This window comes from Haemorhous mexicanus, chromosome Z, assembly GCF_027477595.1.
Source record: "Haemorhous mexicanus isolate bHaeMex1 chromosome Z, bHaeMex1.pri, whole genome shotgun sequence".
Classification (NCBI taxonomy): Eukaryota; Metazoa; Chordata; class Aves; order Passeriformes; family Fringillidae; genus Haemorhous; species Haemorhous mexicanus.
The window spans coordinates 42,952,310-42,976,903 of NC_082381.1; the positions used below are offsets into that span (position 1 = coordinate 42,952,310).

The 24,594-nt window shown below is 38.6% G+C and overlaps 1 protein-coding gene across 3 annotated transcripts in view; it reads left to right on the forward strand.

Annotated features, from left to right (window-relative positions):
- Positions 1-24,594, forward strand: part of RNF38 (ring finger protein 38) — a 105,347-nt gene that overhangs the window by 68,532 nt on the left and 12,221 nt on the right. For all 3 annotated transcript variants that reach the window (XM_059836656.1, XM_059836657.1, XM_059836658.1), the window contains 4 exons: positions 10,534-10,727; positions 15,960-16,173; positions 18,993-19,160; positions 23,154-23,324. In XM_059836656.1, the coding sequence (XP_059692639.1) occupies positions 10,534-10,727; positions 15,960-16,173; positions 18,993-19,160; positions 23,154-23,324 (747 nt within the window). The remainder of the gene's footprint in view (positions 1-10,533; positions 10,728-15,959; positions 16,174-18,992; positions 19,161-23,153; positions 23,325-24,594) is intronic.

The following is a 24,594-nucleotide window of genomic DNA, read 5'->3' on the forward strand; positions in this document are numbered from 1 at the left end:
TAAATGGCAAAATCATTAGTGAATACACACTGAATATGCAAACTATGTGTAGAGTAGACTTTGCTATTAAGCAATTTTGAGCCAGATCTCTTCAGATCCCTGGTCCCATCAAAGCAGAAAGAGCAGAATTATGTTTAAAATTGAAAATGTGATCTTTTTCAGATGTGCCTATACCTGAACACCTTGTCTTGATTTCCCCACTTCGCTCTTGCCCTGGCATTATTTTAAGCATGTCAATTTCAGCACATTTTATGACATTTAAGGAAATTTCATTACAGTAATGAATAAATTTTAATGGTACATGTGCGGAGTTTTATGCGTTTCAGCTTTGTATATAGGAAAATTGGTTCTCTTTCTATATCTGTAATTTAAAATTTATCTTCTGCTTACATATGAAAGAGGGGATCAGAACTCTGTGGAGGCCCAGAGATAGCTTTTAACACTGTCACCTGAAATAACACTTTCTATATTGTGTAAGGTGGTGCAGATGTCAATACATGGACACTTTATCTCAGATCTTGGTAGGCATTTTGGAGATTGACTGATAGAAATTATCAATGGAAAATATTTTTTTTAAGTCTTTTTGGATACCACTACTCTTTGTTGCATAACTCTTTCAATTTTCAGTTTTACGAAAGCTTGAAATGTTTTCTATCATAGTACATACTAATTGCAGGGAACATCTGCAGAAATAGCACAATTTTTTTCCATTTTCTATCACACATATCACACATACCACTGACATAAATGGGGATTTTAAGGTAAAATTAATATTCTTCCAGCAATTGGTTGGTGTTTTTGGAATGAGAGTTAAAGATTCCCATTCAGAAGAAATACGATGATGTGATACAAAAATAAATACTTGCTACCATCTTTGTGAGTTTGGAGCATTTAAAGTGCTTTGATTCATTCCTGAAAAAAATTATTGCAAAACGTTTTCTATTTCAAAGGATTAATTGCATGCAGCAAGTACTGCAAGCAGTTGCAAATACTACTTAAATTTAATACGAAGAGCTTTGAGATGGTTGTGTGCTGCCTTGGTTCTTCTTTCTTGCTTCACTGTTAGAAAAGGAGGTGCTACAGTTGTGATATATGGTTTTTACTGTCCATTTTATATGAGCAGTAGAGTTTGAAAATGAAAAACATGTTGTCTTATTAAAACATTTTCCTTCTTTCTTTTAAATGCTATTGAGTTCTGCAGTGCTAAATATGATGCTAATATTTTTACATTTTTCTAATGCCTTTGTGTGTTTTAAATTATTGCGCAGTAAAGTAATATTCCAGTGTTTGGAATGAAAATTTTGTATCTAATAATCAAATTCTTAGGGCTGTTTCAAGAACTTACTGTGTGAAACTTCAGCAGTTCAGATATAGGTGTCTCTTAATGTTGTTTTTTGTATATCCTAAATATTCAGTTAAGTGAGAAATGCATTTCAGAGAAGAAACTGATATGGAGAAAACACTGGAAAAACACGTAAGTGTCAGTCTGATGCAGAATAAGTACAAACAAATTCATCTTATTAATGGTGTTTTGTCCATAAGTAAAGCAAGTCTTCATTGGACTATGCTGTATGTCAGTGTTTCTTTTGTACTAGGAGCCCAGAACTGCACACAGTACTCCACAGATGCTGTCTCCTAGGACTTAGGCAAGAATTCTCTCATTTTGGCCTTTCTGTCAGACACCTTTTTTTTTTTGAAACAGTTCTGTAGATTGCGATGTGATTTGCTATTGCATGCCTCAGATCTTCACAGATAAACTTTGCATGAGGGATTCATTGTCAGTTCTGATTGCTGAAGAACAAATTGGCTTTTGTGCCCACTGTCATTAAATAATGAATTAATCCTGTTAGCCAGAAATGAATTATGGATGGCCAGAAAGATTACTGAGGCATGGTCTTGGTACAGTTGTTGCAGCTATAACTGATACGTACCACTTAATTGATATATAACATCATAGTGTTAAAAGACCAAAAAAAAAAAAAAAAAAAAAAAAGAAGAGATAAACTTGCACTTCTTTTTACCATGTCTGGTAATGTTGCTCTTGTTTTACAAATTGTGTTCCTTATACTAAATATTGTGGAAAGTTCTGCTGTTCCACTCTCAGAAGGACTCTTAAGTGCACAAAAATTACTTAGAAACCTGATATTTATATATAAAGCTGGTACGGAAGTTTTTGTACCAGCAGCCTGACGTGGCTATTGAACATTGGTTTCCATTTTAAGATGTAGTGGCTAGTTTTCTTCTTACCACATAATCATATGTCAAAAGCAAGTTAAAATATTGTAGGCTTCTTTTCAGAATGATGTGCCTTGCTAGGCACTCTTCTGTCTGAATTGATACACTTTCTTCATAAATCAACAGAGATGTCACCAGGAGTATGAGGTTTTTTAACTGCCTTTTTTTTTTTTTTTTTTTTTAAGATTTTGCTGCAACTATAGGGAATAGTGTCATGCTCAGTGTTTTTTGTTCTCTGGAATTTTCATCCCAAGTGCTAGTTACAGATTCATTTTCTTAATTCTTGACAGTGTAACGATTAAGACAAATTAAGAAAAAAGTTCTGAAGTGCAGAAAGAAATTATATTCCTTTTTGAATACTCAGATGTATCTAGTGGTCAGTGGGGAACTGTAGCTACAGGGATACTTCGTATCTCAAGGGCACTTCTTGAAGTACCCTGAAGTCCTTTATGAGTTGCACTTTTGCACTTTGCTTCTTTCACAGGGAGAAGGCTTCCAAAAGGCTTGTGTTCAGCATTACATGAAAATGAACTGCAGAATCACAGTGGCTGAAGTTGGAAGGGACTTCTGGAGGTCATCTGGTCCAGCTCTTCTACTAAAACAGGGCTAGGTAGAGCTAAGTGCTTTAGACCATGGCTTTTGAGATGATCCAGGGAGAGAGACTCCACAGCCTCCATGAAACTGAACTGGTGCTCAGTCAGGTTACTCATGTTCAGATGGGGCCTGCTGTGTCTCTCTTATGAGACAGCCCTCAGCCTTCTCTTTTCTAAGCTGTCTGAGGCTGTCTCAGCCTTTTTTACACAAGAGGTGCCCTAGGTGCTTCATCATCTCTGTGACCCTTTATTGGGCTCTCCAGTATGTCAGTGTTTCTCGTGTGGTGGGGAGCCCAGAACTGCAGACAGTCCTCCAGATGCTGTCTCCTAGGACTTTCACAAGAATTGGCTAATTTTGGCCTTCCTTTCAGTCACCAGTTTGCAGATTTGGAAAGGTCTGCATTTCTTTGCCAATTTTTTATTTGACCACATTCAGATTTCCCTTACTGTTCCTTCATCAGGAAGTTGTCTAGCATGTGCCCAGAGAGTCAAGTTTCCAAGTTGTGTCCTGGTCACAACTTAAGAAATAAAAGCTTGGCTAGAAAAAAAAAGGCTCTGATTATTACTGGTAGTGAGGTTTTTAGGTAAAATTTGAATTTTTTTTTTTTTTAACACATGAAGCATTATTTACATTCTAGGATTTCTATCTAGTGCCTGGAGGATGCAAGGACATCGATATTAGAATTTTTATTTTCTCACCATGTACCCATTTACCTTCACTTCATGACTATGTTGTACCAAGATTGTGCTCATCGTCAACAGTTGTAACAGTTTGCAGCTCTTACTAGTGAAGTCACTGTATCTGTTCCAGATGTTCTCTTATTCATAAAAAGAGGCATAATGGTTATGTGAATAGTGGTGAGTTGAAGCAAAGATTCTGAGTCCTGCTTACCCTGCAGAAGTTGAATGAGCAATGTTATGTGCTTTAATTGACTGGCACGCAGGTGGCAGGATGAAAAATATCACTATGTTGGCCAGTGCAGCTAAGTCAGCAAAATTCTCTGGGCAAATCCAATTATAGTAGCAAAAGATTCTTATTCCTGGTGTTTATTTTGTCAGCTGAAGTTCCTCTAAAGAGCTTTTGCCACTGAAAGACGTGTGTCATTACAGTATGATTCTGCTCGCAAATCTTTATACATGGACGGGTCCTCTGTCATGCAGCTTTGAGTCCAGCTGGATAATCCTTGTTTATTTTGTCTTGAAAAAAGCACACCAATTAGGCTTGGAAATAGTGCACTTTTTCATAAAATCTGTTACTTTTTGCCACTTGTGGCACAGAGCTTTTAATTTACTGCCCCATCATTACTTCTTATAGTTGCTCCTTTCTGGTTTTATTTAAAGCTAGAATTTTAAAAATATATTTAAAGGAAATGTCAAACTTCATGGTCCCCAAGAGCTTTTCATGTGTCAGCTTGCAAGTTAATATGATGCCCCTTTTCATCCTGTTCTTTTTTTTTTCCTTCACTGTTACACAAAACGTAGATGTGGATCCCTCAAGAATAAGGCAGGGCAATGAGCATGTGAAAGCTTGGCTTTCATGAGAGCAGAGAGCGCTGTGGGACACCAGTGCTGATCAGATGGGGACCTGATCAGGAGTGAAGCTCAAGGGAAAGCACAGCAGAGGAGGATGATAAAACCTGTGCTTATTAGTACACAATGTATATGCAGTGTCCTGTTTTGCCCGTTAGGGAACTGGCTGATGGGTGCAGATGCTGCTGTCTGGATTCCAAGATCTGCAGCATCTGTCATGGGTACTAAAGTACATACAGATGGGGGTGTGTGAACTATCCTGGGATATCATGGCAAGAAGATAAAATGTCCATTGGACTTTACATACCTGGATGGGAGAAACAAACTTTCCTGGTTTACCACAGCAAATTCTTCTCATGCTCTACAGCAACCCCTTGATTTTCATTAAATATTCTTGTTTAGGGCAAGAGTGAAGGGCTGTTTTTTATTCCCATATTCTCCTTAGTTTTTACTGTTTTCAGAAGTAATCTTCATTTCACTCTTCCTGGATGGACAGAGTGGTTACAGTTGTGCTCTGTATTGTTCATGAAAGAGTTTTGTGATCTGTAAGGGAACATGGAAGGAGAGACCATCAGCTTGTGTAAGTTGTATCTGGTCAAGGAATATTTGAATGCTGAAAGGGGATAAAAAGAAATGGAGTAATAAATAGGAACATTTTAAGGCACAAATCTGTTGAACCGGAAAATTAGGGAGGTGGATGAAAGGACCAAACCTTATCAGTCACTAATTCAAGAGGGTATGTGGAATGTAGCAATGTTTAATTCAGTGAGATTATTTGATTATAGACCTCATCACATGGCATTATAAGAGAAAGGAGGGAGCCATAAACAAGATAGGGAGAGAGACACAAACCAGCCAGGCAAACTTAATGGAGACAAAGACAGGAAACAAAACCTGGTCTGTCACATTAACTGGTGAGCTATCAGAAATGTGCACACAAACAAGGATTCTGTGATTGATAAGGATGCAAACCTGAGAGTTAGGATGTTGGGGCAGGTCGGTGAGACTATGCCATCTGAGAAGGTGATTTGCAAGGGAAGGGAGTTGGAAAAGGGACAAAATGAGGCCAGATAGAAAAAGGGATGGTGCTGGTAAACTGTGGCCAGTCATTACCCTTGTTTGGCTGAGCCCCATGCCTGATCTCTGCAGTCTGTCTTGTTTTATTAGATCTTAACTGCCTCTCTGAGTAATTTCACTTTCTGTACCATGTGTGTGAGTGCTGCAGGGGGCTAAGTGAGACCAGCTTGAGTAGAAACTAGGCCAGCAGCTGGAGTCCCTCTGGAGATGTTGGCAACAACCAGGTCTGCAGGGCCATTGGTAGAAGTGAGTGAGGTTCTTGGTGGCAGGAGCTGGAGGGGCTGTAGCTATGTGAATTATTTTGTTGGTTTCCTACAGAATTTGTATCTTATTGTGCCAGCTACAGGGGAGTCATGTGAGCTTGTAAACTCTGCGTTGTAACGCCACACCAAAGTTAAACTTCTGCAGCTTCTGCTTTCTGTGGGAGAGATGGAAGACAGTAATGCTTACAAAGCCATATGGCCTGAAATGACTCCGTCTGTTGCATAAGTGATTTCCCTTGCCTTAGTTTTAGGGTTGTGGGGCACAGCTCTTCCAGAGCTTACTCGACCTAGGCCAAAAAATGTACTTTGGATTAGTTTGGTCTTGGGTTATGAACAAGCTACTGCATTTGGATGTAACTGTCTGTTCAGCCCAAGAACTTACTGTTATTGTAGGTACAATCAGACTACCAGAAATGTTGAAATGTAATTCAGATTACAGTTGTTAGAATTGTTGGAGCAGATAGGATACAGAATAGTTTACTAGATACCTGTAGTTAAAACTGAAAATCCATATAAATGTTGATGTTTACCAACTTGTATTGATGCCTTGGGAAAGCTGACCTAGAACAGAGGCTAGATAAGAGTTAAATAATAAAGTAGGTATCTATTAAGAGTTAGATAATAAAGTAGGTATAAAGGATACACCTTGGGCAGTTTAAGAGCCTGGCCAGGGCTACACCCAAGATGAACCCAGAATGGTCACCAAATCGATGACCGGTTATGAGGTCCCACACTTCCTTTAGTTTTGGTCTATTTGCATATTGGGGTTAATTGTCCAATTACAACTTCAGATTATGAAGTCCCATTCTTCTTGTTTTCTCTCTTCAGTTCACCATTGTTTATATTCTAGGGCCTGAAACTTGTTAACAGTTGTCCTTGGTCCCAAGCTAGAAAAATCATTGTTTTGTCTACTACCTACTCTGTGAAGAGAGCTTACCAACACTTAATATGAAGCTCAGAACTACATACCTAGGCAGCACAGAATCTGAAAAATATGAAAGCTAAAACTTAAGGCTTCAGTGTCATCGGGAAAAAATAATTCCCTTTTCAGTATGCAGTCATGGAGAGGAAACATGCCGCTGATGATTTCTGGTCAGATTGTGGTAGTGTTTTATAGGGTATGCCCATCAGATTGTCCTTACATAAAGCCTTCTGTGGGCTACACATGAGAATACTCCTGAAGTATTAGTTTGCTTTTAAAATACTGGTTTTTTTGGTGGGCTACAGGATAGATGTAGTTTATTCTCTGAATTTGAAGTGGAGGGTATGGAGTAGTTTCTTGTGTTTTGCAGGACCATTAATTGGAAATATGTAGGGAGTTGGAGAGGAAAATGATTTTCAGATATTTGCAGTAATTGCTTTGGTAATAATTCCCCTCTGTGATTGTTAATAATCAGTGTTTGGCTGCAGTATTTATAATTTTACTGGAAAAGTACAGTGGCAAAAACACACCTCAGAGGGTGTTATCTTGGTGAAAATACCTTGTTTTTCCCAAATAAAATGGAAAAGCTTTCAGATGAAACATTACTACAAGAAACATATGCAGCAATAGAACAAACACTTTTAAACAGTTTTTTACAAACAGGCAGACTCTGTATTCAACTTTATTACCATTACAGTAATGAGAGTTTATGGGGTGCGCAGATGATAATGAGACAACTATACTACATATGTCAGTGAAATGCCATCTTCTAGGGATGAGATTGTAGGCTTTAGTGGCCTGACATATTCTGCTTCTATTACTAGTTACAGTCTGATGACTTTGTCCTGATACAGCTTTCTTTAAATACAGAGTAACATGTATTCCTGTTCATCGTGTTCTTTTGGTTCAGTATATTTTAAAGAAGGGCAGTGAGTTTATCTTGTTACTTAAGAGCTAGGTAGAGTGTGGTTGATAACTGCCATCCAGTGTGTTCTTCTTGCATGTTGGACATGAGAAAAATACATAGTGTGTGGCTGTAAAAATTAGCAGTAGTGCCAGAAAATATTTTGAGTACGAACAAGAAACAATAAGAGCCTTTTGAGATTTGGAGACTTCTTGTCATTGTGGAAAGTAGCGTATATTCCACAAATAAACTACTTAATGGCCAAGTATAATAATGTAGACTGAAAAAACTGTCTAAAATGCTGTCAATATATAGTTATTCCACATGCTGATTGAAAATAACATGAAAGCAAAATTACCCAGGATATGTGTCTCTTACTAGCTCCTTGTACTTTCCTGCATGCTAGTATTATCTTGATACAATTACCACATGATAATTGGTTTCTTAATAAAAACTAAGACAAAATACCAATTCTTCAATTAATTAGGTTTGTACTGGGGTTTTTATAGAGTCTGTTTGCAAATAAATTGAGCTTAGCTTTAGGTTACTTCTTTTTCAGTACAGAAAAAGACACAATTACATTTTAAATCTCTGTACATGTAGTTCCAAAAAATTATTTTACCTTTATTTTCTTTTTAATGGGAAACAATTTTGGGTAAAATTACGGTTACTTTCTGCAGGGGGCAGTTAGCACTTACAGAGTTTGAAATATCTGTGAGCGTTAGTAATCTGGAGTGGTGATGAAGACAAACTGCTTAGCAGTTTACATCTCCACAGTCTTTGAAGTGGTATACTCCTGATGCAAAAGGAAAAAATAGTAATAGAAGAGCTGTTTTTGCAAAGTAGACTGCTTTCTACGGGGGAGGGTATATTAGTGTTAATGCTTGTGAAGGGTGTCTCATTTAAATAAGGGCAGTAGCAGTGGGAGATGCTCAGCCAAAGGCACGTATAGATTGTATTAGGACAGAAGTGGTTATTGTATTCTTTCAAGGTTTTGTTTTCCGCCACCTTCACTAAATCCACTTTTTTTCTTCCTCCATTTGCCATTTTCTTTTGCACTCACAAAATCCCAGCATACCTAATTTACCAGCACTTCTATTACCTGCCTTTCTCTTTGAATAGGCTTAGTCATCATGGTGTAAAAAGTTGGGCCACAGATCATCCTTCTCTCACTCTTGTAGTTCCTCCTTTAAGATTTGTCCTTTGGCACAAATCTGATAAAATATGTGTTTTCACAGAAGCTATGCTGTCAAGGCACTTACTGGGTATCTCTTCCAGTTTTCCTTTTTTTGGTGTTGAGCTTCACAGGGCCAGCAACCTTCTGGAAGAGTCACCCTTTACCTGGACATCTACTGTCATGAACCATCAGGTGCATACCTGCCTTTTGACCTACTTTTCTTTAAAAAATTAAAGTGCAGTAGGTTAAGGAATTCAGAAGAGATTGTGCAACAACCAGATGCATGCATTATCAGGCTGATTCTCTAGGGAAGATGACTGTTTTAGATAAGATACAGTAGGGGAAAACTACAATCTGTGTTAAAGTATTTGAAGACAAGAGACTGAAAAGCTCTAAAATTTTGTAAAAAATGGCCACAAGTCAAAGAGAGGAAAAATACCTTTTGTCTCTTGAACACCTGGACAAAACTTCTCATTCTTAAAAGGAGTGTCCTTGCACTGCAAAGAATGCTGGAGTACGAACTATATGTTGATGGAAACCTACCAACAAGCAACTAAATACAGTTCAGAAAATAAAATGCTCTGGTAAAGCTAGGAGCCAGGAGAGGTCCAGAGTCCAGTCTACAGTTAAGTCTGAAGTGAGACTGCTAACAATCTAGGGGCAGGGGCCAGTTCTGGAGCACAAAGCTGTTGCAGATGAGTTGTTTTCTCTGCTTCAGTATCTGCAATTACATGCAAATGTAATTGCAATAGTGCCGTGGTGGACTGAAACAGAAGTGGTGGAGTGCCTGGACAAGCTGGAGGGCAACTAAATTTGCAAACTACAAGTTTGCTAGCACTAGGAATTCTGTCAGAGAAGTTCACTTGATGCTTGGACTCAAGGGTAGTTCCAGTGGTTTTAGTTTTTTGTTCAGTTGCTGATCTCTGCAATATGATGTGTAGTTTTCTGTATTTTCAGTTGTTGTGTCTATTAACAGCATGATGTGTTTCAGTTTTGGCAGAATAGTGGGATGGAGGGGAGGGATGTTCATTACATTTTCTGCTGGCTTCATAGGTGTTGGTGGGAGCTTCTGAAAAGAATGACAGCTCTGTTGGATAGCATGGACACACAGTGAAAGTTGTGTTCATAGCTAACTGGGAAAACACTGCTTGGAAGTAAATGACCTTCACATCGCTAGCACTGGAAATTTCAGGCACTATGAAGGAGTAGACCTTGTGGAGTTTTAATGAAGTTTAAGTTTTAACTGGAGATTGATAATTTTTATTTCAGGTTATGTGTCGTGTAATAACTAGAAGGATGAAGCATCTCTGTGCTGAGTTAGCAGAATTAAAATAGGCTGCAGTACAGAGCAAATGTCAGGTTAGCTAGGTACAGACCTGATAGGAAGGAGGTCTGATGCAGAGAGCAGGCTCTGTGTACCAGCTGCTTACTGACTAGTACTGATTCCTTTGCTGTGAAGACTGTATTTATACATCTTCCCATGCTTCTGTGGCCTGTAAGTGCTATGGCAGGAGGAGTATAAAATAGGTGATGCCTTATTTTCTTCATGTTACTCTTTTCTGATATAGTTTTTATTTTGCATGGATGTTGGAATTTAATATTTTAGTGCTGCTAAAGTATAATTAAAGTAGTAATTTTTCTAGGGGTTAGGGAACCACAAAAAAGATCTGTTTTTATAAACAAAATATAAAGGTGAATACTTGTAGGTGCTGAATTTCATGGTATCTTCAATGAGTCACTCTTAATGCTAGGTGCAAAGCAGTACTGAAGTATGGATTGCAGTTCACTCATCTGGAGGTTGGTTTTGTTTTTTTTTTTTTGCATTGGCGTAGAGCGAAGACAGTCCTAGTCCCAAGCGCCAACGCCTTTCCCATTCCGTCTTCGACTACACAGCAGCATCACCAGCCCCATCACCACCAATGCGACCATGGGAGATGACATCAAATAGGCAGCCTCCTTTGGCTCGACCAAACCAACACCACTTCTCAGGGGAACGATGCAACACACCTGCACGAAACAGGAGGAGGTAAGCAAGCTGTGTAGCTTGGGAAACGAGTTCTTATTCTCTCTGATTTTAGCTCAGGGAAGGTATGTTTTGGGTAGCACTGACTACATTACACATGGTAAACATGTTAACATTTCCTTTGAGCTGTAGGATAATGCAGTTGTGACTAAAAGGCTACTGGAAGTATTTCAGGCTTGTGCATCATCTTGTAATTTACGGGAAAAGTCAGCTTGAGGAAAAGGGTGCTCCAAACATCTTTTATTATGAACGTAATTCCCTATTACTCTGCACTTAGGTAAAAATAATTTTCCTTACAGTCGCAATTATTTTTGTACTTAAAACCAATCAAAATAAAGATGAGACCAACTGGGGAGATGAGAAGGTTAGCATAGTGTCAAATGTTTGCTGAGGTGGATGATATGGTAGTAATTAGATTTTCATGTTGGTTTTAGCTTGTGGCTCATTAACTTCTCAAAGCAGAGATTTTGAAATAAGTTTTAGTGGTCCTGGAAGAGAGAAATTGAAACTGGGGCCTGGGTGGATGATACTCTAGCAAAACATGAACTCACAGATTTTTTTGCTCTTCTAGTTAAACAAATTATCCAAAACAGAAGCTTTCATTGCCTCACATTCTGCCTCAGATATACTGAGTCATCTTGTGCAAGCTAAAACATACTGTCTCTGTTTGCTTCTAAGAAATGTTTTAGCTTGGTTTGTACTAAAAAAAAAAAAATATGTCTGTCCTTTTTCATTAATATGAAATTTAGGCTTAAGATCTATTTAGCTAATTTTCTTCAGATTCCAAAAATCAAATTTGTCAGCAATGATCGGCCAGTAGTTTTGAAGCAAGAGAGCTTAGGGCATGCTAGTTTTGTATCTTTGCTTCAACTTCAGTAATTTGAAAGCCTTCAGTCAGTGGCTTGTAAAATGTGCAGATCTCAAAGCAGCTTGTCAGACTTAGGAAAGAGGTTAAATTGTGACCTTGAAAGGGTTGTTGTGAAGACAGAAGATCAGACCTTTCATATAGTTTGGTGCAAGAATGCTCTGTTTGGGGCATTTGGTCCACAAAACGATCTTTACCTCAAATGTTTGTGCATTCAGTCATTTTTGTTTGCTGTCCAGTCAGCTTACACAAATTTCTTTGCAGTGTTCATTAACATCTGCAGAGTTAAACAGCGTGCATAACTAACTATCTGGTTGGTTGTCTTGCTAAATGCTAGACAGCAGAATCTAGACAGTTTGGATATACTGTGGGATGGAGGATAAGAATGTGTAAGGGCTGAATGTGCATGGGACAAGTGTCTTGCTCTTCAGATGCAGTCAAGTGCTAATGAAGTAGTAGCCTGTGACTTTTTGCAAGTAAGCTGCTTGCAAAGAGGGAGACACCTCATTGCAAAGCCATCTTCAATCTGACAAGAACTGTTAGGTTGGCTACAGCTTTATGAACACGAGCATTACTCTTTCTAGAGCCAGCTTGCCTGCTCCTGGGTAATAACACAAGTTTTTGCTTTAATCAGAGACACTTGAATGTGTCAGTACTTTGTTTCCCTGCACTTGGGTCAGGGCATTTTTTAGCTTGGGTGCAGTGTTGCATTTGAGCTAGCTCCAGGTCAGTTGCACAATAACATTGTACCTAGTTTCTTCTAGAACCAGGGCTTTTAGGGAGAACAGTACATACGTGTTTCTTGTTTTGCAGGAGTCTTTCTCAGTCTTGAGAGTGCTCTGGAGTCATAACAAGAACTAATAGCCATTCTCATAGATCAAAAGCTTGAGTCCTTAAGATCATTAAGAGTGCATCTTTTATTAACGCTTTATGTGAGGTTATGCCTATGCTTTTGAAGGAAATTTTTTGTTTTCTCTGCTTTGTTTTCTCTTCTCATTGCAGAATGGTTTCAGAGTTCACCAGGTTTTCAGGTTAAGATAAGATGAAAGGTGGACTCCAGCTGCAAATGGTCACTGAGCTCATGGAAACAGGCTAGGGCAAGTGCAGGCAAAACCTTTGAAGTGTGTCTGGTGTGGACATCATTGCCCTAGTGTCATCAGCATTAACTCCTTCGTCTTACCAGTTGACTCCTGTTAGTCAGGATAGTCTGTCTTGGGTATTTTTATTACCTGGATTTTTTTTTCATTACCTGCCTTACTATTTTGACCTTTCCTCTTGACATCAGTGATTTTGTACTGTGCCTAACACAAGACTGCCCTGATTTGTTATGGTTTTTTATTCTGATTCGTTGTAAGCAAACAAATACTGCATTAGTAAAGATAGCCTTCTGGTGTGAATTTGCAGAAAGATTATTTTTGTCTAGATACTTAAATACAGTGCAGATAAATTATGAATGTAAAAGCATAATGCATGCCTATGTGAAACAGAGGCCATTGCTATTATCTTTATCAGTCATTGTGAAATGGGGGGATCTCTATCATTGCTGTGCCTTACCTTTCATCTGTGCTTCCTTCCTCCTTGTCTTGAATGTAATTCTAAACTAAATAGATTCAAGAATGTCTTACTGCAAAGAAATCACCCTTGTTAGAAATACTAAGATCTGCACATACTAACTCTGCAGTTATGGATACCTTTTGATGGCTGTTCTTACCTGAGGGTAGGAATTCCTGCAATTTTTTCACCATTTTCATCCTGTCTCTTTGTTTTAACCTGGCATTTACCATGTTTATAGTGTGCATGTATTAACAGAGGATTTTTTTGTGGCTGTTTTTAAAGACTTCAAGTACAAATTCATTACTGAAGTTTAATAATAGCTTAGACCCATGTCTTGACAGTTATTCTGAAGTAATTTTCAATAATTTAGAAGCTAATAAAGCTGTGTATCTAGATGTTCTGAATTTTGCTGACTGAAAGGATAGTATAATTATAATTCTGCACAGGAAAAAATACAGCTTTCATTTTTCCAAAGAATGATACTTATTCATTCATTTTAGAAGACCCCCCGGAAGTTTTGCCTTTGTTGGCTTTTTCATAATTCTGGGTCCATGGAAAAGTAAAACCAGGACTTTTAGCTAAGACAGAGGCAAGACTAGTTTTATGAGAAATACCTTGTCTAAGAACCCACCTTGTCTAAGTGCTGGTGGCAGTTAAGAGAATTTCTGTTTTTCTGAAGCACTGGTGCTGTCTTTTGTAATTTTTCTCTATTTTTGAAGCTTTTTCAAGGAAAAATCCTCACATAGGTATTTTTATGTTAAAATATTCAGACCATTTCTGTTTCATAGCAGGAAACAGCAAATTGCAAACAACTGAGTACTCCAAACAGTAGAACATCTTCTGCATTAGTAGTTCCACGATTAGAAATTACATATGCCAGTTTTACCTAAGGAGAATGTGGCATTTGTATCATATTAGTAATAAAGCAATACAGCATGCAGCAAAAACTTCAGGAAAGAAAACTGGATTTAAAATACATAAGTAAGAACTAAAATTTAGGTTCTCAGTGGTTAGAAAAAAACACAGCTTGTATGTTCTGCCATGGTAGTTTATAAAAATAAAGGTGGCTATGCAATTTTAAATTTGTTCGGGTTTTTCTTGGCTGTGTTACAGCCTTGCCTTATGCCTTCTGTCTTACCTGTTGAGAATTTGTTTCACTTCTGAGAGCGGCAGTAGTGTCAAAAATCTCTGTGAGGTAGGGTGGAAAAGTAGTGGCTTGAGACATTGTATCGTATGCTTACAGTTGCATCTGGGTAGCTGGTGATGTGGTCTCACTTCCCCCGAGTATGTCTGTTTCATGCAGCACAAAAGTTGAACTCAGTCTGAGAAGTACTGGGATTTGCCAGCAGGTTTCAGGTTTATATGATTTTTATTTGGTAATAGCAGAAATTCTGTTCCATGCAGTTGGAGAGGACATGTTCTAGTAATGATCACAGATTCTTTTTGTCTCTTCTCTGCAGTTTAGGTCCTTTAGCCTGTTTCATAAATGTAATACATGGGGTTTCATTTCACCCCATGTAGCTTTAATATGCTGTTGCTTCTGGGACCTTCTGTTACTTGTGTGTGTTGTGGAGATTGGAAAGCATGTGCTGAAAGTACTGCAATATCATTTTGTGCTCTCAGTGCTTTCCCCTTCAAATGAATGAGAAATGACTTGTTCAAAACTTCTCATAGTGAGTTTATCACATCTGTGTGCACCACTTTCTGGGTGCTGAACCTGAGCCAGTGGTCTCTGATTTCTAGAAGTTTTGGCTCAAGATATTTGCAGGTCTACTCAGAACTTGCACACAATTGGATAAGAATACATAATCAAATCCTACACCTGTAGATCAGTTGCTCTAACAGGTATATGTTGTGGTCTGTCTACAGAAGTTCTCCACTCTGGAAAAGAAGCAATACCACAGTCATAATTTTCTGGGTCCTCCTAGAGAGAATTTTAGAATGCACTCAGTTACGTAGTGAACATGTGACAGCTGAAAAATTAATTTGTTTCTTCCAAGAAGTCTACTGCTTTGTCTGCTGTCACTAAGCAAGCAATCATTCTGTGGTGTGGTTGAAACAAAGGCCCTGGGGAAATCTGTGATCATTTCATGAAGGATTTTTACCTAGATAGAATAAAGGCGTGGGAATATCGTGAATGTCGCAGTAAGGGAAGCTCAGTGACACCTCAATGTGAGAATCAGCAAGCTTTGTTTATTGATTAGAGCATCAGACATTTAAGCACAACATGTAATAAGCTCATGCATATTCTGTAAGCTAAGCAGTCTATTGGTTATTCTTACTTCTTCATTCTTTACAACTTACATCTCCCTTTTCTCGTGCTCTGCTCTCGGCTACATCATCCTGTTATCAGACTACAGCTATACGCAAGGCCACTGCAGCCTTGCAGGTGCAGGGCCTCAGATTAGCTGGGCCAGTACTTTTCTAATTCTCAGCTATCCAGAGCATGTCTACGTGACGTTTGTCATGTAACCAATTCCCAACAGTGAAGATTGCTGTCTTGACTTCTGAGCACTACTGTGGCAATCCAAGTGTCATTTTTTTAATAAGGTAATATTTACATAGGAGTTCTCCTCTTGGTTTCCATAACAGCATTAAGTTATGCTCTGTTAAGCATTTCCATATTGAAAAAAGTGTCATTTATAAGGATTCTAGAAGTAATGTCAGTTAAAAAATTTATTCCAATCTAATAAACTTGTTCTAATAAAATTTTCCAGTTTAAAAAATTCCTTGATATTTGATTCTCTTGAGGTTTTAGTTATTAAGAAGAATTCATGTCATTTATGTAACCTCTAATTTTTTTAATGCCTTTCCAGTCCTCCTGTTCGACGTCAGAGAGCAAGGAGAGATCGTTTGTCTAGACATAATTCTATTAGCCAGGATGAAAACTATCACCATCTCTCCTATGGACAGCAGCAAGCAATAGAAGAGCCTCGAGCCTTTCGCCCACCGAATGTATCTCCTCGTATGTTGCACCCAGCTGCTCACCCACCACAGCAGAATGCTGTGATGGTTGACATTCATGATCAGGTAAAATTTTTACAGCACAATCAGAAGGCTGTTCAAGAGGTGGCATTTGGTTTTGGGGGGTTTTTCCCAGGATCTTCAAGTTCTCTCTCCTCACCAAATCATCTCATCTCCAGGTTGACAATGAAAGTCACAGAGCACTAATTTCTATTTCACTTCTTACCGAGTGGTGATTTTTGTTGAATATTATGTCTATGAAGCATTGCAGTAGGCAGTGAAAAAAGCCCAAAAAGTTCACATTTTTAATAAAGAAGATTGATACGTAACAATTCATACGTAACAATTTGTCAATGCATAAATGGGCATATTTCTCTCTGTCTCTGTCTCAAACCTTTGAAATGCAGTTATTTTGCTTTTGTAATTAGTTTCTTGCAATAAAGATGTGATATTATACTTACTATGTATTCTATTTCACATTAAATGCTTCACCTTAGCTTAGGAGTCATAAAATAGGTAAAATGTATTATTTAGAGGTAGAATTCACAATGCCTGTAGTTGATTGTCTACATAGCAGCAGAAATCACAGTAGTTTTGTTGCATAACTAAATTAACTCTCCAAGCCTAATTGTCTCCTCCTTAAATTATATGAAAAAATTATATTTGAGTTGGTCCAGAAAGTAAATAATTCCTCTCTATGACAGCACTTTGTATAGAATTCTGTAACTGACAGCCTGTAAAAGAAGTTGTGGGCCTCTCACTACAAGAAGGACATTGCGTTGGTGGAACACGTTCTTGGAAGAGGAATGGAACTGGTGAAGGGTCTGGAGCACAGATCATATGAGGAGTGGCTGAGGGAGCTGGGTGTGTTTAGCGTGGAGAAAAGGAGGCTCTGGGAAGACTTTACCAATCTCTAAAAGTACCTGAAAGGAGGTTTTAACCTGGGCTTTGGTTTCCCAAGTAACAAGTGACAGGACAGGAAGAAATTGCACAAGGGTAGTGTAGATTGGATATTTTGAAAAATTACTGACAGAGTTGTCAAGCATTGGAACTGGCTTCCCAGGGAGGTGGTGGAGTCAACGTGCCTGGTGGTATTTAAAAGACACATAGGTGTGGCAATTACAGATGTGATTTAGGCATGGAAGTTCTGGGTTAATGGTTGGACTTCATGAACTTAGTGGTCTTTTCCAGCCTAAATGATTCTGTGATCCTGTTGAGGTAACTTTTGTTGTCTACTAAATAAACAGGCCATAGCACAAATATGCTGCTTGCGACATAGCTACGAATAGATCATCGATGTCCACATCAGAAGCTGCACCCACACAGAATGCAGCTGTAACATCTGTGCTTAAAGGCTGGTTTGCATTCAGTGCAGATGCATAGCACTAGTGTGTCATACTATGTGTGCAGAGCAGTTCTCAGCAGGGAAGTATTTGCATTTGGGACCAAGTGAAAGGATGGAAGCCAATGCCATTTTAGCAGTCTCACAAACTTACATTTTTAACAGTTCTTCTGCTGGAGATCTGAAAATGCTTTTGCTTTATGTTGTAAGCTCATGACAAGTCTGGCTGAAGTTTCCCATTCCACTGCCAAGCACCGTCTGCGATTAGATGTATTTCCAGACTGACTGAGGTCTTCCATGGTGCTACTTTCCAATTCAGTGGCATGAACATTTTGACAAGTCGTTTTTTCATTAATCTTATGAGCAACAAACTTTCCAGGATCACATATAGCATTGCACTTACACCCACCTTTTTGTAGCAGAGCCAGAACTGGTTCAAGTATAATGTCTTTCCTGAACCTGGTTTCTGTCATTATTGATGTTTAAGATTTTAACCTGTGTTCAGTGATCTGTGTTCTCTTTTGGTTTCTTTATCTGGTTGTACACTACCAGTTTGGTAATATAGCTCTCTTTGCTCATTCTCGCCTTCATGAGGAGCTCTTCTTGTTGTGTTTTAAATTAGAAGGTTCTGTTTTGGCTGATAATGAAGGAAGAGAGAGCTTTGAAATAATTACTTTCAGTTAATCTGTGCTTCCTGACTCTTAAACCTTTTCAGTTTTATTAGAGCATGAAAATGTTAAAAGAGCATTCAGTGTTAAAAAAACCAACAAAACCAACAACAGAATTTCAAACAAACAAACATCCCGTGTGGTTTCTAGGTGCAGAATACCTTTGGATCTTGGTTTGATGATTCAATTTTACAGAGTGCCACTAGTTAGAAAACTGGGTTACATGGTTTCCTAATATTAATCTGGACAGTTAGGGTCTGCTGTCTCTTAGTCATGTTAACTTTTCCTTTTCAGCTTTCTACTTGTCTGTTCTGTTAGTTACATTAGGAATGTAGCTTAAATGATGGCCTGAAAGTGAATCGAGAGTGGTCTCTTAGGAAGAAAGAAAATCTAGAAAACTATTTTTTTGTTTAAAGATACAAGTCTCTTGTATTAGTACTGAATCAGTCCCTTCAGAACTGAGAAAATTCTTTAGCTGCTTGTAGATTAGCTTTTTATGTGGGAGTTACCACCTTCTTATTTCATAAGAAGGTTAATTTCATAATTAACCTGAGGGAGAGAAGGGAGGGTAGGCAGTCTTAATAGTCTGATGTGCTTCTGAGTGACTAAGGTGCCACTGAAGTTTTAACAAGTTAAGTTGAGAGATCCCTCTTGCTCAGAAATTCTGAATTTTATTTATCAATAAATAACATTCCATTGATTAAAACATTTTAATGAACAGAAATTACAACCATGCACTTCCTATTACACTTCCTTTGTGAATATATTATTTTTCTGATGTGTAAAATAAAAGCTTGTTGTCTTTCTATGCTGTACAATAGTGTTAAGACTTTACAGTAAGTTATTAAATACATTTTCTTTTCCTTTTGCTGCAGATTCATCAGGGCACAGTTCCTGTTTCATACACAGTGACAACTGTGGCTCCACATGGGATACCACTTTGCACAGGCCAGCACATTCCAGCCTGCAGCACGCAGCAGGTCCCAGGGTGCTCAGTGGTTTTCAGTGGCCAGCACCTTCCAGTTTGCAGTGTGCCTCCCCCAGTAAGTAGGTCTCTCTAACTACACCAGCTTCAATCTATTTTTCTAGTACGAATCTAAAATGTTGTACACAGTACTGTATACAGCGTCTAGTGAATGCTTTTGATGTTGGTATAATGTTGGTCTCTGCCAGCAGTGTATAACTTTGCTTTTCCTGTGGTGCTTTCTGTGACATGAGTAAGCCTGTGTGGCACTGAAACAAAACCTTTGGTATGACCCATCTATTTCTTTAGGCTGCCCATTGAAGAATAAGGGTAATTTTTTTTTATCATGCCCAGGTATCATTTATCCCCATGAGAGGCAACAGGGTCTGCAGCATGGTGCTGGCAAGTCTGGATTATTTATGAGAATCAGTTCCTTACCTGTAAAATTGGTGAAAATCTGTTATGTAAGCTGGTGTGTATCCCTGAGGCAGCATGAGAGATAGGCTTTTTCTTCTGTTTAGTGGAGATGGTGACTTCTCAGAAGAAGTACCCAGAGACTGTAACAATACTTACATAGTAAATTCAGCAAGGAAAAAAGCAACATGTCCTAAGAAACAACAGAGAAAAATCTGAAACTGTATTGGAGCATAGGGAAGTCCATCCAACGCATACTAATAATCTTACCCTATGCTTTGAATAGGTATATTATCTGTGCAATTCATAAAGAGTTTTCTAATTCAATAATGCAGTTGTCCTTTTAATACATAGAGGAGAAAAGCTCTGGTTTTCATTTCGAATGTACAACAGTTAATCAAGTGTGTTGAGAGAATAGATCCAGTACAAATGAATATAAATAGGTTTCTGTAGCATCAGCAGGCAGACTTTATGCTTTCTTCTGTTAAAGCATAAAATTGAGGAATAGTTTTAAGTTAAGAGGGGCCTCTGGAGTTTGTATGGTGTTCACAGCTGCAGTACCAACGTCCGAGTATGAAGATTTCACAACACCTCTAAGTTTCTGCTTCAGTGTTTGACTGTCCTTGTGACGAAGAATTTCTTCTGTTTGTCTGGTTGAGTTTTCTCTGTTGCATCTTGGTCCCACTGGTCTTGTGCTCTTTCACTTTGCTTCTTGAGGAGGTCTTGGATTCTTCCTGTCCACTCTCAGGAAGTAGTTAGACACAGGAGTAAGGTATTTTCTTACTTTTTAAAGAACAAGTCTAGTTCTGCCACCTCTTTTATGCAGGTCTCTCCAAGTCACTGGTCATCATGACTTTCACCAAGACCTGGTCATCATGTTGTCATTGTCTGTGTTTTGCACTGGCATGTGCAAAACTGGAATTGAGATAAATGTCACAGTTTCTGAAGGGAGGAGCAGAATCACTTCTCTAGTTTCACCAGTTGCTTTCTCAGCCATGCATGCCGTAGGCCTTTTTGGCTGAGTACACTATGGGTATTATATATGTGTCCACCACAACCCCACTGTTTTGCTGCAAATCTGACTGCAACCAATTAGTCTCAGAGTATCCTGATCCATGGAGTTACTTTTTTCCAGTGCCAGACTTCACATTTGCATTGGAACGTTAAATAGTTCCTGTTGGCCAATTTCTCTAGCCTATAAAAGTACATCTCAAGGTAGCCCGTGCCCTCCAGCATGTCACATTGCTCACCAGCTACATCTGTGAACTTCCCAGTTTCCTTTTGTTATTTTAACAATATTTTTCTGTCTCACTGCATGTGTAACTATGAAATACACAAATGCCATTTATTAAATACCTTCATCAGTTTTAAAAGTTCTTTAAAGATGAAGATGGCATCCAGAGGGACATGGACAAGCTTGAGAAATGGGCCTATATGAAATCTCATGGGATGTAGCAAGACCAAACACAAAGTTCTGCACCTGGGTTGTACCAACAGAGGCTGGGGATGAACAGGTGGAGAGCAGCCCTGTGAGAAGGACTTGGGGGTGCTGCTGGGTGAGAGGCTGGACATGACCCAGCCATGGGCACTCCCAGCCCAGAAAGCCAAACGTGTCCTGGGCTGCATCCAAAGCAGTGCGGGCAGCAGGGGAGGGAGGGGATTCTGCCCCTCTGCTCTGCTCTGGTGAGAGCCCACTGGGAACCCTGCATCCAGCTCTGGGGTCCCAGCACAGGAAGGACATGGAACTGCTGGAGTGAGTCCAGAGGAGAGACACCAAGATGATCAGAGGGATGGGGCACATGTCCTATGATTAAAGGCTGAGAGAATTGTGTATGTTCAGGAAAAGAGAAGACTTTGGGGTAATCTAATTCAGATACTTGAAGCTAGCCTACAAGACTGGTGGATCGAGACTTTTTACAAGGGCATGTAGTGACAGAACAAGATGTGGAATTGCTTTAAACTGAAAAAGAGCAGGATTAAATTATATATTAAGAAAAAAAATTTCTTTATTGTGAGGATGGTGAGGCACTGGAACAGGTTGCCCAGAAAAGTTATGGATGCCACATCCCTGAACATGTTCAAGGCCAGGGTGGATGAAGCTCTGAGCAGCCTGGTCTAGTGAAAGATGTCCCTGCCCATGGTAGGGGGTTTGGAACAAAATGATCTCTAAGGAGAGATCTCTAAGGATCTCTCTTCCAACCCAGGTCATTCTACGATATGTCCAAACTGGAGAACTTTTTTAAAAGCTTGAATGAATAAACAGGTAATTTTAATTTCTTTCTGCTTGGAAGTTTTTGTCGCCTCATTTGCTCTAACTTGAAAAAGTGACATGAGCATAGCACAAATCAAACATATATATTTCCAAACATATATAGGAGTTATGCTAATCTTTACCATGTAGAATCCTATTTCAGTGTTTCCCAAAGAATCTCATGTTTTGAAGAAGACTGTGAGATGTTCTACCTGCAAATTTATCTTCAGCTATTTCAGAGGACAGTTTTCAATTTAGTAAAATACAATAAAAATGTATTATAAGCATAGAAACACTTGTTTCTATGGTATTTATTTGTTAGAAAAATGATGTAGTAACTGAGGCAAAAGAATAGTCAGCATTTAAATTAAATATAGTAGTTGGATCAAATTAATCTACTAGTATTTTGGTGCATTTGGAGGTTTATGTTTGGTCATGATCATAGCAAATTGAGATGATAGTTTCATCTCCACTACTGAAATCTAATTTTAAATTAATTCATTTTACCATTTTATGTTATTAGAGTCAATATGTAAATGTATGCTGTGTGACATTACTAATAAAAAAGTGAGAGATCAAAACTGGGTAATCTTTCTTTTCAATATTTGATAATGAATATCTTAATTAAATGCTCTTGTAATTGTTAAAAGCTTAAAAGAAATGGCTGACATTCTCATAACTTTTCAAAGTGCAACAAAAAGGAGACTGCAGGTTCCTTGCTCCTCCATATATAAAGGTTGAAGTAAAACTGAGCAATGCCACAAAGTACATTGCTGTTTCCTTGCAGTGCTTTCAGCATTTTATTGTTCAAACATTAGTGCCGAAAGTTGCTTTTTTGTCAGGTATTTAGCTCTTTTTCTCTCCTCCTTTATTTTCTGTAGTATCTGTCACTAGGAAGCTGCTTTTAGAGCATAGGATTCACACAAAATTGCAAAATGAAGTAGACTATATGAATTATTCATAGTATGTGAAGCAACAGAGGTCTTTAGGTACAGTCTGACAGCTGAGTCCCTCATTGCTTTTAGAGCTTATAGTGCCTGCAAGACTATTGCTTTGGCATGTTGTTTTGATGATGATATGTGGGAAAAATAAAATTACTAGGATAACTGTATCTGTCCATCACTTAAGAGCCTGTCTGATCCTGGAGTATTGAAAATCCAGTCTTCTGGTGACCTCATGAGCACCTAGCAGATGTCATTCTATGCTACTTCCTAGAGCCTGTTCTGTAGTAATCACTGTTCCTTGGGTATTTGAATGAGTTATTATTTATGTTTATTTTGGAGGCACTTTCAACAAGGCTAAAGAACTCTTTGCTTACATTTCTTTCCATAATAAATACATAGAATATGGAACATTATGTAGGGAATGTTGGTGCTACAAAAATGTATTGTTTTCATTGTATTTCAGATGCTTCAGGCGTGCTCAGTCCAGCACCTACCTGTCCCATATGCAGCATTTCCACCCCTCATTTCTAGTGACCCATTCCTTTTGCATCCTCCTCATATCTCTACACACCACCCTCCTCACTTGCCTCCTCCAGGACAGTTTGTTCCTTTCCAAGCACAACAGTCACGGTCGGTAAGTAATGCTTCTTACCCCACTCTCAGTAGAACTGGTGGGCTGGATGGGCACTGGTACCTGATTGAGGAAACCAGGATTTTCTTTCAAATTGTAGCCGCTTGGTGTGAAGATGAAAAAGTACTTCTGAAGTTCAGTGTTTCACTTCAGGTTTCATCATTGCCTGTGCTGTTTGTCCATACGCTTTTACCTCTCTCAGAAAGATGGGTATTTCCTTCACCATCAGGTATTTCTTTCCCAGGAAGCAGAATAGAATCCAGAGGAGTTTGTGAGCCTAGTAGGCATCTCAAAGAAAAGCTTAGCAGAGAAAAAAAAAGCACCATGTTGCTTTTATTTTAGTTTCTTTTGTATTACTTCTTGATTAATTTTTAAATAACTAGTCCTTTCCCTAGGACATTTTCTTTACACTTACGAAAGTTACTGATGTTGCTTAAGCAGATTGGGCTTAGTGAAATGGACTATGCAAACATGGAAAAATGTGACCCTCTTTTGGATTTAGGGGGAAATCAGGTTTACTGTTCTGGCCTACCACTCTTTTTGTGTGGTTATCTGAGTACTTATCCATTTGTTTGCCCCGGTGAGTGGAAGATGCAGGTATTTCAGATATAAGAGAGAAATAGGATATAGCTTTATTATTGCAAACACTGCTGAGTTTCCTTCATGCTGTGTCTCTGGCGGGTATAGGATTGTGATCACTTCATTACAGTGATGGGAGAACAGTTTCCATCATCCTAACAAAGTGGTTCTTTGTGGTAGAAATCTTTGTGAAACTTAGCTTTAGAAAATTTATGGAGTCAGGTTTTACCTTGAGTTGCTTACTTAGATTTTTATTTAGGCTTGCCTGTCTGCTTTGAGCTTTGCCAAAAAGCTTGTATCGTAATGATATAAGAATATCTTGTTCTGTATAAGAGAAAAATAGTATATTCCTTTGGTTCCACAAGGTGGCTTTCATAGCTGAATTTCTTGAAATGGTGAAATTCAGTGTCAATAACAGAAGGGTGTATTTGTGAAACAGTGAGAATTCCTGGTTGTTTCTTGGGCACTTCTGAACCTGACTAATGTAATAGATTTGACTAGCAACAAAACCAGTCTGGAATCCCATGCTTCTGAAACTTATGACTGCTTGTTAGCACTGCTTGCATGACCCTCCTAGGAAAGCATCTGCTTGCTTTCTGGATATCATTATCAGTTTCATCTACTGGAACCACCATGATTCCCCTCCACTTTTCAATTTTTCTGGCACAATTTCAGTTCTTGTCTATGGTTGTTT